The sequence below is a fragment of the Silurus meridionalis genome, chromosome 13 (assembly GCF_014805685.1).
Source record: "Silurus meridionalis isolate SWU-2019-XX chromosome 13, ASM1480568v1, whole genome shotgun sequence".
In the NCBI taxonomy this organism is placed as follows: domain Eukaryota; kingdom Metazoa; phylum Chordata; class Actinopteri; order Siluriformes; family Siluridae; genus Silurus; species Silurus meridionalis.
In genome coordinates, this window is record NC_060896.1 from 10,872,502 (window position 1) to 10,887,074 (window position 14,573).

The window sequence follows — 14,573 nt, forward strand, 5'->3', positions numbered from 1 at the left end:
CTACCACCTTTAGTGGACTTTGCTATTCTTTTAAAGTGTATGTGATTGTGTGGGCAATTAAGCACATCTCTGCTCAAGCAGTAGCTTGAAAACTTAGGTGTTGCTGCATTTTAAACTGCTCCCTTTCTTCTATATAGTGCACTATATTGTGTGTCTGCCATTTTCAACTTTATTCCTTACTTTTGTTCACTCATATGTACCCACAATTCACTCTGATTTTCATACTGCAACTCGGCATGGAACAAAAGAAAATCTTCCCAGGAAAATAAATTTTGCCAAAACCAAAATGAGCAATGACCTAGAAGATTTTATAGGGTTTAGCTCTGAAGCTGGTTCAATGACATTAACAGGAACCCCTGTGACAATGTTTACACATAAAATATCTTTATATACTTGTTTATTCTTGTTAGTTTTAATTTTATGCTTTAAAATAAATAAAATAAATGTGTAGTGTACAGTAATGTATTAAATAATTTAGATTTTTTATGTTTATATTTAATTCATAATTCATTTAGTTTCATATAATAAACATACTTGTAAGTAAACATGACAGAAATTGCCTATTGCTTTATTAGAGATCACAGATGTGAATCAGGGAAGGAGTATCTTTCTCCTTTCTGGCGCATAATATATATGTTAGGTCTGAATTCACCAACACATTTTAATTTCTGTCTTCCTATATAGTGAACTTGACTAGCATGCACTTTATAGGGTTTATTAGTGAATGAGTGAACGAGTGAGCGATTTCAGACCAGCCTGTGTGTGGTTTGGGAGTTGTCGTTTGGCCACCTGTGATGGCTGTGATGATTGCTGGGAATTGTATTTGCCAGCTGGCTGAGAGCTGACAGATGGAATGTGAATGCTAAAATGTTTTGACTCTATAATGAGTAATTAGCCATTTTACAATCAGAAATAATCACAAACAGTTTCTATATTTTATGAGATGGAGGCTTTTTTATAGACTTCGATGGGCCTGTGGCAATCAGAGAGAATCTGTTTTCAATACCAAACAAAGGTAAAAAATCAGCAGACAAAGAAAATGAAGGATATGAAACTACCATTTTTTTATGCAAGTTATTGGTGCAAGTTATTTTTTAGACACAGTAATAAAAATATCATTAGATAGATGCTATTTCCAATCCGGACTGACTGAGGTCTCCCAGTCAGGAAGTCCACGATCCAGTTGCAGAGGGCAAGACAAGTTGGTCGTTCCAAATCTGTGATTTCAAGAATATTGAATCTTTACAACATCACAAACTCATTGAAGTCCGCCAAGAAGGCTGGTTGTCCACGGAAGACAAATACAAGAGAGGACAGGATACTGCGGAGGATCTCAATGGGCAATCGTTTCCACACTGCAGCTGGAATTGCTCACCAGTTCAGCGCTGAACAGGGTAAGGATCTGTCTCGTCATACAGTGTCTCGACGTTTAAGGGCATTTGGACTGAAAGCCCACTCTGCAGAGACCAAACCTCTCATTAGCAAAAAAAGAATCAAAAGGCTAAACTAAGCATGTTGTGTGGACAGAGGAGAACTGGTCCAAAGTTCACTTCAGTGATGAAAGTAAGTTTTATTTATTTGGGTCCGATAGGAAACATTATGTTCCTGCGTTCATCACCCAATCAGCCCGCAGTGTTCATGCAGGACAACGCTCCATGTCATACAGCAAAACGGGTAAAGCAGTTCCTCGAAACTGAAAACATTGAAATAATGACATGGCCTGCCCAGAGTCCTGATCTCAACCCAATAGAGAACCTCTGGAAAATCCTTGGCGACAAAGTTATGGCCAAGAAACCCACTACAGTCACCGAACTGTGGAGGAGACTGGAAGAAGAGTGGACCAAAATCACACCAGAGCAGTGTGAGAGACCAGTGCTGTCCTGTGGCCGCAGATGTGCTGAAGTCATTCAGAGCAGAGGCCTTCTACACTTCCTACTAATTGCTGACTGTTGTAACCTTCAGAAAAAATTGTTGTAATCTTTTTCCATGCTACAGTCATTGTTCTCTAATTTTGATCAGTGTGTTTTCTGCAAAATAATGTTTTTTTTAAAAATGCCTTAGTTATTTTGTGGAAAAGTTGTTCTGGTAGCATGGTATAGACAGGACAAAAACTCCTTCAACTGTTGAGCAGTGAAGATGACATTATTTCAGAATTGTTCAATTGTTTATAACTTGTTCTCTAATTTTGATCGCCACTTTATTAGGTACACCTGTCAAACTGCTTGTCAACGCAAATTTCTAATCAGCCAATCACATGGCAGCAACTCAATGCAACTCAATGCACCCTCACTAACAACTGACCATAATTATATTCCCTGCTCACACCTATGAGTACTGCACAAAACTCTCACTCATCACAGTATCTGTATATGTTGCACACACTATTGCTTCTATATACTGTACAAAGTTTTATAGTAAACTCTCTCATCATACCTGGCACACAATACTGTCATTTGCACTACCATGCACTCCCACACTTTATGTACATTACTGGTCTGTATCCCTATTTATTACCCACACTGTCTATACTGTCTCATATTGTCTGTATTGTCTGTTTTGTCTTGTATAGGTTTTTATTTATGTCTGTACTTTTGAGAGTAACAAACAGCTGGAACCAAATTCCTTGTGTGTGTCAACACACTTGGTCAATAAACCTGATTCTGATTCTGATTCTGATTCTGATTTAGGCATGTAGACATGGTCAAGACGATCTGCTGCAGTTTAAACCGAGCGTCAGAATGGGGAAGAAAGGTGATTTAAGTGACTTTGAACGTGGCATGGTTGTTGGTGCCAGACAGGCTGGTCTGAGTATTTCAGAAACTGCTGATCTACTGGGATTTTCATGCACAACCATCTCTAGGGTTTACAGAGAATGGTCCGAAAAAGAGAAAATATCCAGTGAGCGGCAGTTCTGTGGGCGCAAATGCCTTGTTGATGCTAGAGGTCAGAGGAGAATGGCCAGACTGGTTCGAGCTGGTAGAAAGGCAACAGTAACTCAAATAACCACTCGTTCAACCAAGGTATGCAGAAGAGCATCTCTGAAAGCACAACACGTTGGACCTTGAGGCGGATGGGCTACAGCAGCAGAAGACCACACCGGGTGCCACTCCTGACAGCTAAGAACAGGAAACTGAGGCTACAATTTGCACAGGCTCACCAAAATTGGCAATAGATAATTGGAAAAACGTTGCCTGGTCTGATGAGTCTCAATTTCTGCTGCGACATTTGGATGGTAGGGTCAGAATTTGGCGTCAACAACATGAAAGCATGGATCCATCCTGCCTTGTATCAACGGTTCAGGCTGTTGGTGGTGGTGTAATGGTGTGGGGGATATTTTCTTGGCACACTTTGGGCCCATTAGTACCAACTGAGCATCGTGTCAACGCCACAGCCTACCTTTGTTGCTGACCATGTCCATCCCTTTATGACCACAGTGTATCCATCTTCTGATGGGTACATTCAGCAGGATAACGCACCATGTCATAAAGCGCGAATCATCATGGTTTCTCGAACATGACTGAGTTCACTGTACTCAAATTTATTTAATAGGAACACAGTGACCTTTTCAACATAATTTTACCAATCGTTTGAATTGAAATCAAATACGCGGATCAGGAATCAGGAAGGATGATCCGCTGTGGCGAACCCTAATGGGAGAAGCCCGAAAGAAGAAGAAAAAGAAGAAGAAGAAAGGGAAATTGCTCCACTGATTCTGATTTTCTTCTTAGGATATACCAATAAATCTGCATTATTATCTATATCTAATTGGTACAGTGGCAAAACAGGTAGCACTGCCCTCTTACAGCTTCAGGGTTTTCAGGTTGATCCAGTTGTGCCCATGTGCAGATGGGTTTCCTCTGGGTTCTTCGGTTTCCTCCTACCTCCAAAAAACAACCATGCTGGTAGGGTTATTGTCTAAATTTCCTTAAAGTATATTATATACATAATATATACACATATTCCTGCTGCTAAAAATAAAATTATAAATGTAAATATATTAGTATAAAGATTATATATTAAAGAAATCTCTCAGCACCTAACCAGAAGAAGATTTTTCCCAACTCTTTCATAACCGTTACTAACCCTGGACATATGTTCCCAGTTTCCAAGAATCTGCAGAGCCATGAGCAACATTCTCATGAACTTACTAAACTATTAGGATTGTGAGGAATGAATACTTGCCAAAGGTGAAGGGGCATAAAATGTCCCAGTTGCTATAACCTAAACACATCTCAATCTTAAGATTGATAATGACCTTTAAAGTAGGACTGTTAAAAAGATAGAACACTCACTGAGTATAAAATATCTAAAATATGTTTACACAATCACCCACTATGAGAGGAAAAGGCAATGCAATGTTGAATCCTATTTCTTTATTTAATTCACATTATATATTCAAGCACAGAGTAACGCTTATGTGTAAAATGAACACTTACATTAATAAAATCTAAACAAAACAAAAAAACAACAAAAAAAAACAAACAAAGAAAGAAAGAAAGAAAGAAAGAAAAAAAGGGAAAAGAAAACATCACTTATTACAGAAAAGACCTTTTTGCATTCTTTGGTTGTAGGTAAATACAGATTTTACACATATCTTAGAGAAAATACTGTCTCTGCTCATTTATACTTTATCAAACTATAAAAATGTAATGCAGTATCAACCTGGGAAAATGCTTCTTTTTATGAAATGGACAAGACAAAATTTGAAAGCCACTGTAGGATAAATAAAACACATAGTCGAACGTATCCCGTATAAACAATGTTTATTGCATGGCTAGAGAAGTGAAATGGGCTTTTTTAATATTATAATCTAACCTACACAGCCATTTCACTTAATAATATTAAACCGTTTTGCTTAGGAATGTTTGCTACCAGTATTCAGATTTTCACATGAATACCTCCGTAGCTGTGTTTTTGGTGCACAGTAAACACATTAGCTTGTGGCTGAAGACTCAGGGCTTCTACGCATTGCAGGTGGAAAAGAGAGAGACTGATGAGTAAAGCTGTATGAGAGGGCAGCATGGCTCAGCCTGGACTCCAAAAGAAATCCCTCAAACAAAACCAAATCGATAGATAAAGCATTTCAATCAAGCCAATCTAGTCTCAAAAATTTCTGCTGTAGTACACTGAGGGATACCCAAATGATGTTCTTAATTTAACTTATGGCTCATGGTTCAAAGATATTCTCATTCCCTAATTTAAGGTAAAAGACACAAAACCCGGTGCAATGTGGCTTAGTGAAACATGACAAATTTACAGTGGTCCCTCACTAAACACCCAAGTCTCCAAACGTTCACAACTAATACTTCAGGAATTAAAATATGTTGCCCTTACTCGGATCAAAACATTCATACCTTGTCATGGTCCAGAATATACCATTTAGGACACAAAAACACCTTCTTCTTAGAAGCAGATGGAAGCTCTGAGTACACTGAAGTCGCTCATTCATAGAACAGATCTGGTGTATAAATCTGATCTCAACAAATCATTCTGCAGAATATCAAACCAACAGTCATCCCACTGAAGAGTCTATATAATAAAGTCACTGATGACAGCATCTCCCCCAGCATTTCAGACGTCTCAATCAGACTTGTCCTTCTTCTTGGCCCCTCCAATGGGAACTTTATTAGCAACTGCTGAACCAACTGCGGTTACTCCGCCGGCCACCGCGGACACGCCCCCTTTCACCAATCCTACTCCCATGCCAGGAACAGCAGCAACAGATGTGACCGCTGTCTTAGTGAGGTCCAAGCCCTTTCCTCCAATCCAGGCCACCCCACCAACAGTGGCCCCAACAGCCCCCTTGGTGACACTGAAGAGACCTCCCGTCACTCTGGAAAACATGCCTGGCTGAGCCTGCGGGTGGTCTTTATTTGTATCTGTAAGATAAAAAAAAAAAATTACATATTTGAAATCAGCAATAATTAACCTATAAAGAATAGCTATAATTATTATCTAACTAGAATCAAGTACTATAATATATTAAGAAAGTTGTCATTTATTGTCATACACCACAAAAATCCACCGCACTAAATTCTTTTTTTCCAAAAAAATACTTTTTTTGCTGCTTCTCAAAACATTAACCCTTCTGTTCAAGTCCCTTCGAGTTAAAAGAGAAAAGAGATTATTTTGACCATTTTAATGCAATGAATTTCTGTGCTATCAATAATAAATATAACTGATATTAACTATATATTGTGTAACATTAGCTACATCAAATACCTACCGAGCAATTTTAATGAACATTAATGAACTTTTGATTCAGGTGTATCTTTCATAAGGGATACACATGTGACATAAGTGAATAAGGCGGGGCTACCAGAGAATCTCAGTTACTACAGGAGAGTTAAAAACAGCTATCGAGTTGGCAATATATTCACGAGTAATATCACATTCTAATATACTCTGACTGTCAAGGTTTGTAGGTCTGCATTCATTGAACTTTACCAAAAAATGTTTGTAATGATATATACTTAAACCTGCATGTAAAAATTCTTAAAACTATGATAACCTTTACTACCTGTACTATACTACCGGTGAGGCAAATAGCATTTGCAATGAAAACACAGACAAGCCTTTCCCTCCCCCCAGGACACATTACCCCTCTGCAAAAACTAAACAGTCAAAGCACAGCAGCCCTGCTTTGGTTAGGGCAGAGCTTCTTTCAAGGCCAGAAAAGTAAACAAAAGCCTAAAGCAAGGAAATGTGTGATATTTCACCGCATGGCGTTATTGTAAATATAATCATTATAGGTAAAAAAAGAAAACAAAAAAACCTGCATCTTTAAACATCTCTCAATTTTTTATTAAAGCATCTTATTTTCTATGAACCCAAGTGGAAACATGCTAACAAAAGAAATGCAACTGCAAATACCATTTTCAAATTTGCATTTGAGTTTGAGTAAAATCTGGAAAATACGGACACAGCCTTAAATAGCTACATTGCCCTGAAACTAAATGCAAATAAGGCGAAGAACAGTGATGTAACACATACAGCAATTACTTAAGAAAGTATAAAAAATAAAAGTTTGATGTTCCATTCTTCTGTACACAGAGAGACGAAAGAGGGAGTGTTTGGAAGATGGAGGACTGAACGGCACAAGAGCTCCACCGTGTGAATTCAGAGTGGTACTACTTTCATACACGCCTGATTTGCTCATGCCAAAGAAACTCAAAGAAACCAATTACCTGCTGGAGGTTCATTCTTTAAGTATGCAGGCTCATCATGCTGTGACCCATCTATTTTGCTCATTGTGGTTCTGTGGAAAGAAAAAGAAAATCAGAAGGTTTACATGATTCTTAATGTACACTAGTGAAAGGGCTCAAAGAACTAACAAGGAGCTAAAGTGTGCTGCCTTCACCAACACAGAACAAGGCCAACCAGTTCACAATCAGGATTGTGTTTACTCTACACATCCAAACAGAACTGTATACACATTCGTAACTCTTCTGTTATTTTTTAAAGTTGATAGAGATGACATATGACTGCAAATGGCTGTGTGTAATGGAAAAGCAAGCAGGAAAATATCCTGATATGTGACACACAGAATTGTAACAGTAGTAAACTTAAAGGAATAGTCCAGCCTGAATATATTATATATTGAATATATATTTTGAGTGTTTAGCTTTTTAGTTATTTAGTTTAAACTTAACAAGTATGTTAAATGCTGAGCTAAAAGAAAAAGGACAAATGATATCCAGTTACAATACTTTTTTAAAATAAGGAGGAAAAATCACTCACTCCACATATTACTAATGTTCACTGACAATGTGAAATCCATCAGGAAAGTAGAGAAGACAGTAAATGGCCTGAATGCCATACAGTTTTACTACAGTTTTTCTGCCTGGCTATATAAGAGGGGTCCCCAAAATGTTTCTTACGAAGAGCAAAGAAATCTAACTAGTTTAAGGGCCGTGAGTCAAAAGTAAATGCTGCACTGAAGTAAATGTTCTCATCATCCCACTTGAATGAAGAATGTGTACATGTACAATTAATAAAAGTGAAATTCACATATTGCAAAGTCAATTGTTTGCAGCTTAATTGGAAATAAAGATTTGCACCATTTTATCCCAGTCTTCTTAAATATGCCATTATGGCCAAATCTAAAGTCACCATACACCAACTTTGGCCTACGAACCCAAGTTTGTGCATCTCTGCTATATAATATAAGTAAAAGGAAAGAGTGCTACAATGAGGAGCAGGATTGGCCCAAAAAAAAAAAAACCTGACCTGTTTGAGCAGTGTGAATAGATGAGAAGTTGAAAGATACATACTAAAAGGACTAAAGCACTGCTGCATCACTCATTTTAGTTAGAAATGAAGCCCACCTGGATCCCACTGCCACCTCGATCAGCAGGTGGTGAAAACAGACCACCGCATGAAACCACAACAACAAAATTTCAAAACAAAAACAAACAGTTTTTACATTTTAAAGATTTAAAAAAAATGTAATCTTTTAAAATCAGTTTGAACCGTTTTGTGTGTGTGTGTGTGTGTGTGTGTGTGTGTGTGTGTGTGTGTGTGTGTGTGTTGGGGGTGTACAAGTCATCCACTGAGTGCAGTTACACGTAGGCATGAATGATAGAGCAATAAGCCTCTCTTCAGAGCTTTACTCCATCAGACAGGGGAAACTTTAATATCCATAAATAATTCTCAGGATACATTTATTTGAACCAGAAAATAAAACGAATGCGTTTTGTATATAAATCTAAACCCATTGCTTGTTACATTAACAAAAGCTAAAATGCTAATGAGGCATTAAAGTTCATCTTGCCTACAAATACACTGTTAATAGATAATAATAAGGGATTGAAATTCACATTAGGAAACAAGAAATCGATAAATCTAATGGTATAGGACATCATCCAGCACTTCTGTGAAAAGCTACCAGGTAAGTTGTCCTGTAGCTCAAAATGGGCCAACACAACACCAACACTTACACATAAATATACCACACAAATATATATACACCGACCACAAATATCAAAGATTAAACAAAACCATGTGGTTAAGGCAAATACAACTCCTGCACCAGCTTGTTATTCGAGCTGGTTCCTCCCAGGTCTGAAATCTGCCTCCAGACAGAAAAAGAAGAAAAGTTTTCTGAACTTAAAGCTAAAGCTGCGACGTGTTACTCACAGTTAGAGCTTTCACCTGGGGCTGCTTTCTCTTCTGTTCTTCTTCTCTCCTACTCTCCTGCTTCTTCTCGTCGCCTTACGACAGTCTGGAGCTTTTTTGTTCTTTTTACAATTTCACTCAGCGAAGGAAGAAAAGCTGAAGCTCGCGGAACCCTCAGTCTTTCTGTCTCACACACAGACTTTGCGTGACGTGGACGTGGCGCTCTACTTTGCTCCAGTATGGAGACATGAATCAGGAAGTGACGTTACACGCTCCACGCGACGAAATATATGTGGTAAAAAAAAAAAAAGGTGGCAGAGCGAGAACATAAGCACCAAACCATGTTCAAGTCACAATGTGTTCTCTGTATGACAAACGAAATTATAACAAATACACTACATGGACAAAAGTGTAAGACCAGGAACATTGGAGGTGGGTTTAAACTGTTCTATCATGGTGTGGATGGAAAGAGAAATGGTGTAGGGGTGATTCTGAAGGAAGAGTACAGTAAGAGTGTAGTGGAGGTGAAGAGAGTTTCTGATAGGGTGATGAATGTGAAGCTGGAAGTTGGATGGGTGATGATAAATGTCATCAGTGCCTATGCTCCACAAGTGGGTTGTGAGATAGAGGAGAAGAAAAAATTCTGGAGTGAGTTAGATGAAGTGGTAGAAGGTGTACCTAGGAATGAAAGATTGGTGATTGGGGCAGATTTCAATGGGCATGTTGGTAAAAGGAACAGAGGTGATGAGGGTAGGTATGGCTTTAAAGAGAGGAATGTGGAAGGGCAGATGGTAGATTTTGCTAAAAGGATGGAAATGGCAGTGGTGAATACGTATTTTAAGAAGAAGGATGATAATAAGGTGACGTATAAGAGTGGAGGAAGGTGCACACAGGTGGACTATGTTCTGTGTAGGAGATGCAACCTGAAGGAGATTGGAGACTGTAAGGTGCTGGCAGGTGACAGTGTAGCTAGACAGCAACGGATGGTGGCCTGTAGGATGGTTTTGGAGGTGAAGAAGAAGAGAAGGAGAGTGAGGACTGAAATAAGGAGGAAGACTGTAGTATGAGGTTCAGGGAGGAGGTTAGACAGGTGGTGGTGAAGAGGTGCCGGATGATTGGGCAACTACTGCAAAAGTGATAAGGGAGACAGCTAGAAATAGAAAGGAAGACAAAGAGATGTGGTGGTGGAACGAGGAAGTGCAGGAGAGCATAAGCAGAAAGAGGTTGATAAAACAGAATTGGGATGATGAGTGAGTGATGTGAAAAGTAGGCAGGCCAAGGAAAAGGCATATGAGAAGCTGTATGAGAAGTTGGACCCTAAGGAGGGAAAAAATGATTTATACCATTCGGTCAGGCAGAGGGACCGAGCTGGAAAGGATGTGCTACAAGTTAGAGCAATAAAGGATGGAGATGGAAATGTGTTGACTAGTGAGGAGAGTGTGTTGAGAAGATGGAGGGAGTATTTTGAGCAGCTGGTGAACTTGGAAAATGAGAGAGAGAAGGTTGGATGGTGTGGAGATTGTGAAGCAGGAAGTGGATAGGATTAGTAAGGAGGAAGTAAGAGCAGTGATTAAGAGGATGAAGAGCGGAAAGTCAGTTGGTCCAGGTGACATACCGGTAGAAGGTATGGAAATGTTTAGAAGAGATGGCAGTGGAGTTTTTTTAACAAGACTTTTTTAACAGGATTTTGGAAGGTGAGAAGATGCCTGAGGAATGGAGAAGGAGTGTGCTGGTACTGATCTTTAAGAAAAAGGGAGATGTGCAGACCTGCAGTAACTACAAGGGAATTAAGTTGATCAGTCACACCATGAAGTTATGGGAAAGAGTAGTGGAAGCCAGGCTGAGAGAAGAAGTGACCATCTGTGAGCAACAGTATGGTTTTATGCCGAGGAAGAGCACCACAGATGCATTATTTGCTTTAAGATTGTTGATGGAGAAGTATAGAGAAGGTCAGAAGGAGTTGCATTGTGTGTTTGTGGATTTAGAGAAAGTGTACGACAGGATGCAGAGAGAGGAGTTGTGGTATTGCATGAGGAAGTCAGGTGTGTCAGAGAAGTATGTGAGGGTGGTACATGACATGTATGAGGGCAGTGTGACAGCAGTAAAGTGTGCAGAAGGAATGACAAACTGGTTCAAGGTGGAGGTTGGACTGCATCAAGGATCGGCTCTGAGCCCTTTCCTGTTTGCAGTGGTGATGGACAGGTTGATGGACAAGATCAGACAGGAATCTCCATAAACTATGATGTTTGATGATGATATTGTTATTTGTGGTGAGAGTAGTGGGCAGGTTGAGAAGAGCCTGGAGAGGTGGAGGTACGTGCTGGAGAGAAGGGGAATTAAAGTCAGTAGGAGTAAAACAGAGTACATGTGTGTGAATAAAAGGGAGGGCAGTGGAGTGGTGCGGTTGCAGGGAGAAGAGGTGAAGAACGTAGAGGAATTTAGGTAACTGGGGTCAACAGTGCAAAGTAATGGAGAGTGTGTTAGAGAAGTAAAGAAAAGAGTGCAGGCAGGGTGGAGTGGGTGGAGAAGGGTGGCAGGAATGATTTGTGATAGAAGAGTATCTGCAAGAGTGAAAGGGAAAGTTTATAGGACTGTGGAGAGACCTGCAATGTTGTATGGTTTAGAGACAGTGGCATTGCGTAAAAGGCAGGAGGTGGAGCAGGAGGTAGCAGAGCTGAAGATGATGAGGTTTTCGTTGGGAGTGATGAGGATGGACAGGATTAGAATAGAGTTTATTAGAGGGACAGCGTATGTAGGACATTTTGGAGACAAGGTGAGGGAGGCGAGATTGAGATGGTTTGGACATGTGCAGAGGAGGGACATGGGGTATATCGGTAGAAGAATGCTGAGGATGGAGCCACCAGGAAGGAGGAAAAGAGGAAGGCTAAGGAGGAGGTTTATTGATGTGGTGAGGGAAGACATGCAGGTAGTTGGGTTGAAAGAGGCGGATGCAGTGGACAGGCGGGTGTGGAGACGGATGATCTGCTGTGGTGACCGCTAATGGGAGAAGCCGAAATAAGACACTACATGGACAAAAGTATTGGGACTTTTCCAGCCATGAATGATGTTTTAGTGTGTTGTGTTTTAGTGTAATGTGGCAGCATTAAATTTTACCCTTAACTCTGACCTCAACCCTATTGAACACCTTTGGGATAAATATGCTTAGCTTAGGTTCATATGTGCCTTTTTTAAACATCACCATTCCACAGTGTCCAAATTTTCTGTAATAATTTCCTCCACTCTTCTGGGAAGATGCTCCTCTAAATTTTGGGATTTGTGTTCATGGAGCCATAAGAGTGTTAAGTCAGGTACAGATGTAGGTGAGGTGAAAATCCCATTTCTCTTATCAAGAAAATGTTTCCACCAAGAGAACTCATGCTTACTCAGTGTTTTTTTTTACTTTTCATACCATTATGTGTAAACTTTAGATGATGTGTAAATCATAGGAGATCAGCAGTTTATACTATCTGGTACCAACAACTATGTCATGATTAATGTTAGTAAAATCACACTTCACACTTTTCCTTCACTCTGATGTTTGATATGAGCATTAACTGAAGCTCTTGACCTGCATATGCTTTTATTTGCTACAGCTGTTATTGGCAGCTGTTTATGGATGGCATGATCTGATTGTGTCATTGAGTTGAAACATCACTCATTAGATAGGCCAAATATTTTAAGCTTGTGAAAAAAAAAAAGTTAATTGCTTATTACCAACTATACAATCTGGACTAAATGTGAAATGGAATATTTAAAAAAACATATGAATCTCACAGTTAAATGTCCACACATATCCATCCTTATCTTATTGCTGATGTTGTTTAGATTAGTTTTAACTTTATTGTCACTGTCAAAGTACAGGCACACAAATACTGAAATAAATGTAGCATCCACCCTGTAATGCAAATAACAAATAAAAAATAAAATGAAACAAGTAGCGTTACTGTGCAATATTCAAGATTGTTTTACAAGTGAAGGTAAACAGTATTATGCATACTATGCATAGTATGCAATGGGAAATTAAATGAAATACATTTGAATGATGTGTTCAATAAGTTGAGGTAGCGATAAGCAACATGATGCCTCGATGTGATGCAGTATACACATAAGGCAGAATAGAGTAAATGCAGATGTGCAGATAGCAATCATGTGCAAATAATCATATTTCAGAGCTGAACTCAGCATTAGTACATGTAAACGGGGAAAAAATCATTCTGTGATTTTTGGACTGAAACTTTCCCCATTGTGAAATTTTGTATTCAAATTGAGCTAAATGTAAATAAATATGTATATAAATACATAATTAATAAAACCAACAAATTATCTTTTGCTGTTCTTAACATAATAAAGAAAATGATAAAATTATAACTAATATTTATCTCATCATGAAATATTTTACTTCAGCAGACAGACATTTACAGAAAAGTGGGCTTGGATATAATTTATTTATTGTGTATTCATGAAAACAGCATTTCTATATAAAAATATAACGTTTTCTGTAATATTCTTCTAATCTGAGTGAATTTTATTGGTGTGCATCTATGTGGGTTTCCTCAGGATTCCCTGGGCTTCTTCATGCCTCTCAAAAATATGATGGTATGTATTTAAATGAATGAATCTTCCTCAAGGTTCAATATTTTGTGCATGCTGAGGTTCTATATATTTCCTGGTAGCTCAAACCAATCTGATAAACTTCTTTGGATTTCTCTTATCAACAAAATGTTTCCACTCAGAGAACCCATGACTCCTCAATGTTTATTTACTTTTCATACCATTATGTGTAAACTTTAGAGTGATGTGTAAATCATAGGAGGTCAGCAGTTTATACTATCTGGTACCAACAATAATGTCATGATTAAAGTTAGTAAAATCACACTTTTCCTTCACTCTGATGTTTGATATGAGCATTAACTGAAGCTCCTGACCTGCATATGCTTTTATTTGCCACCGCTGTTATTGGCAGCTGTTTATATATGCGTTGTATTGGGTGTATTGTAATCATGTGATTCTGTGCAATTTTCTGACCTGTGAAAATTAGAGCAATAGTAGAGTTAAGAATCCCTCCTATGAAGCATGTGAAAACAAGATTGCATCACATACACATAGCAAAAGATTCAAGTTGGCCTGCCTGGTGCCATGCCCAGGCCCAAAACAAAGTAGAACCCCATTCCATGTGTTTCCAATGCTGTTCAAATTCAGGTTCAAGTTCATGTTTATTTCTATAGCACTTTTTACAATGGACATTGTCTCAAAGCAGCGTTACAGAATTTAAGAATTAAAGTGAATTATGTGTATTTCTCCCTGATGAGCAGCCTGGGCCGAATGTGGCAAGGAAAAACTCCCTAGAGGAACGAGGAAGAAACCTTGAGGGGAACCAGACTCAAAAGGGGAACCCGTCCTTATTTGGGTGATATCCAGTGGGTGATTATAAATCTTAAAACAATACAAACACCGGA

The 14,573-nt window shown here is 38.8% G+C and overlaps 1 protein-coding gene across 2 annotated transcripts; it reads right to left on the reverse strand.

Annotated features, from left to right (window-relative positions):
- Positions 1 to 4,353: 4,353 nt before the first annotated feature.
- Positions 4,354 to 9,372, reverse strand: tmem263 (transmembrane protein 263). 2 transcript variants are annotated; one of them, XM_046865368.1, is made up of 3 exons: positions 9,154 to 9,372; positions 7,188 to 7,258; positions 4,354 to 5,879 (listed from the first exon to the last, which is right to left on the reverse strand). In XM_046865368.1, the coding sequence occupies exons 2-3, from the start codon at positions 7,249 to 7,251 to the stop codon at positions 5,581 to 5,583; spliced, it is 363 nt and encodes a 120-aa protein (XP_046721324.1). In that variant the 5' UTR covers positions 7,252 to 7,258; positions 9,154 to 9,372; the 3' UTR covers positions 4,354 to 5,580. The 2 variants fall into 2 exon arrangements, with proteins under 2 accessions (XP_046721324.1, XP_046721323.1); XM_046865367.1 differs by having other exon boundaries at positions 9,139 to 9,371.
- Between the last annotated feature and the right edge of the window lie 5,201 nt (positions 9,373 to 14,573).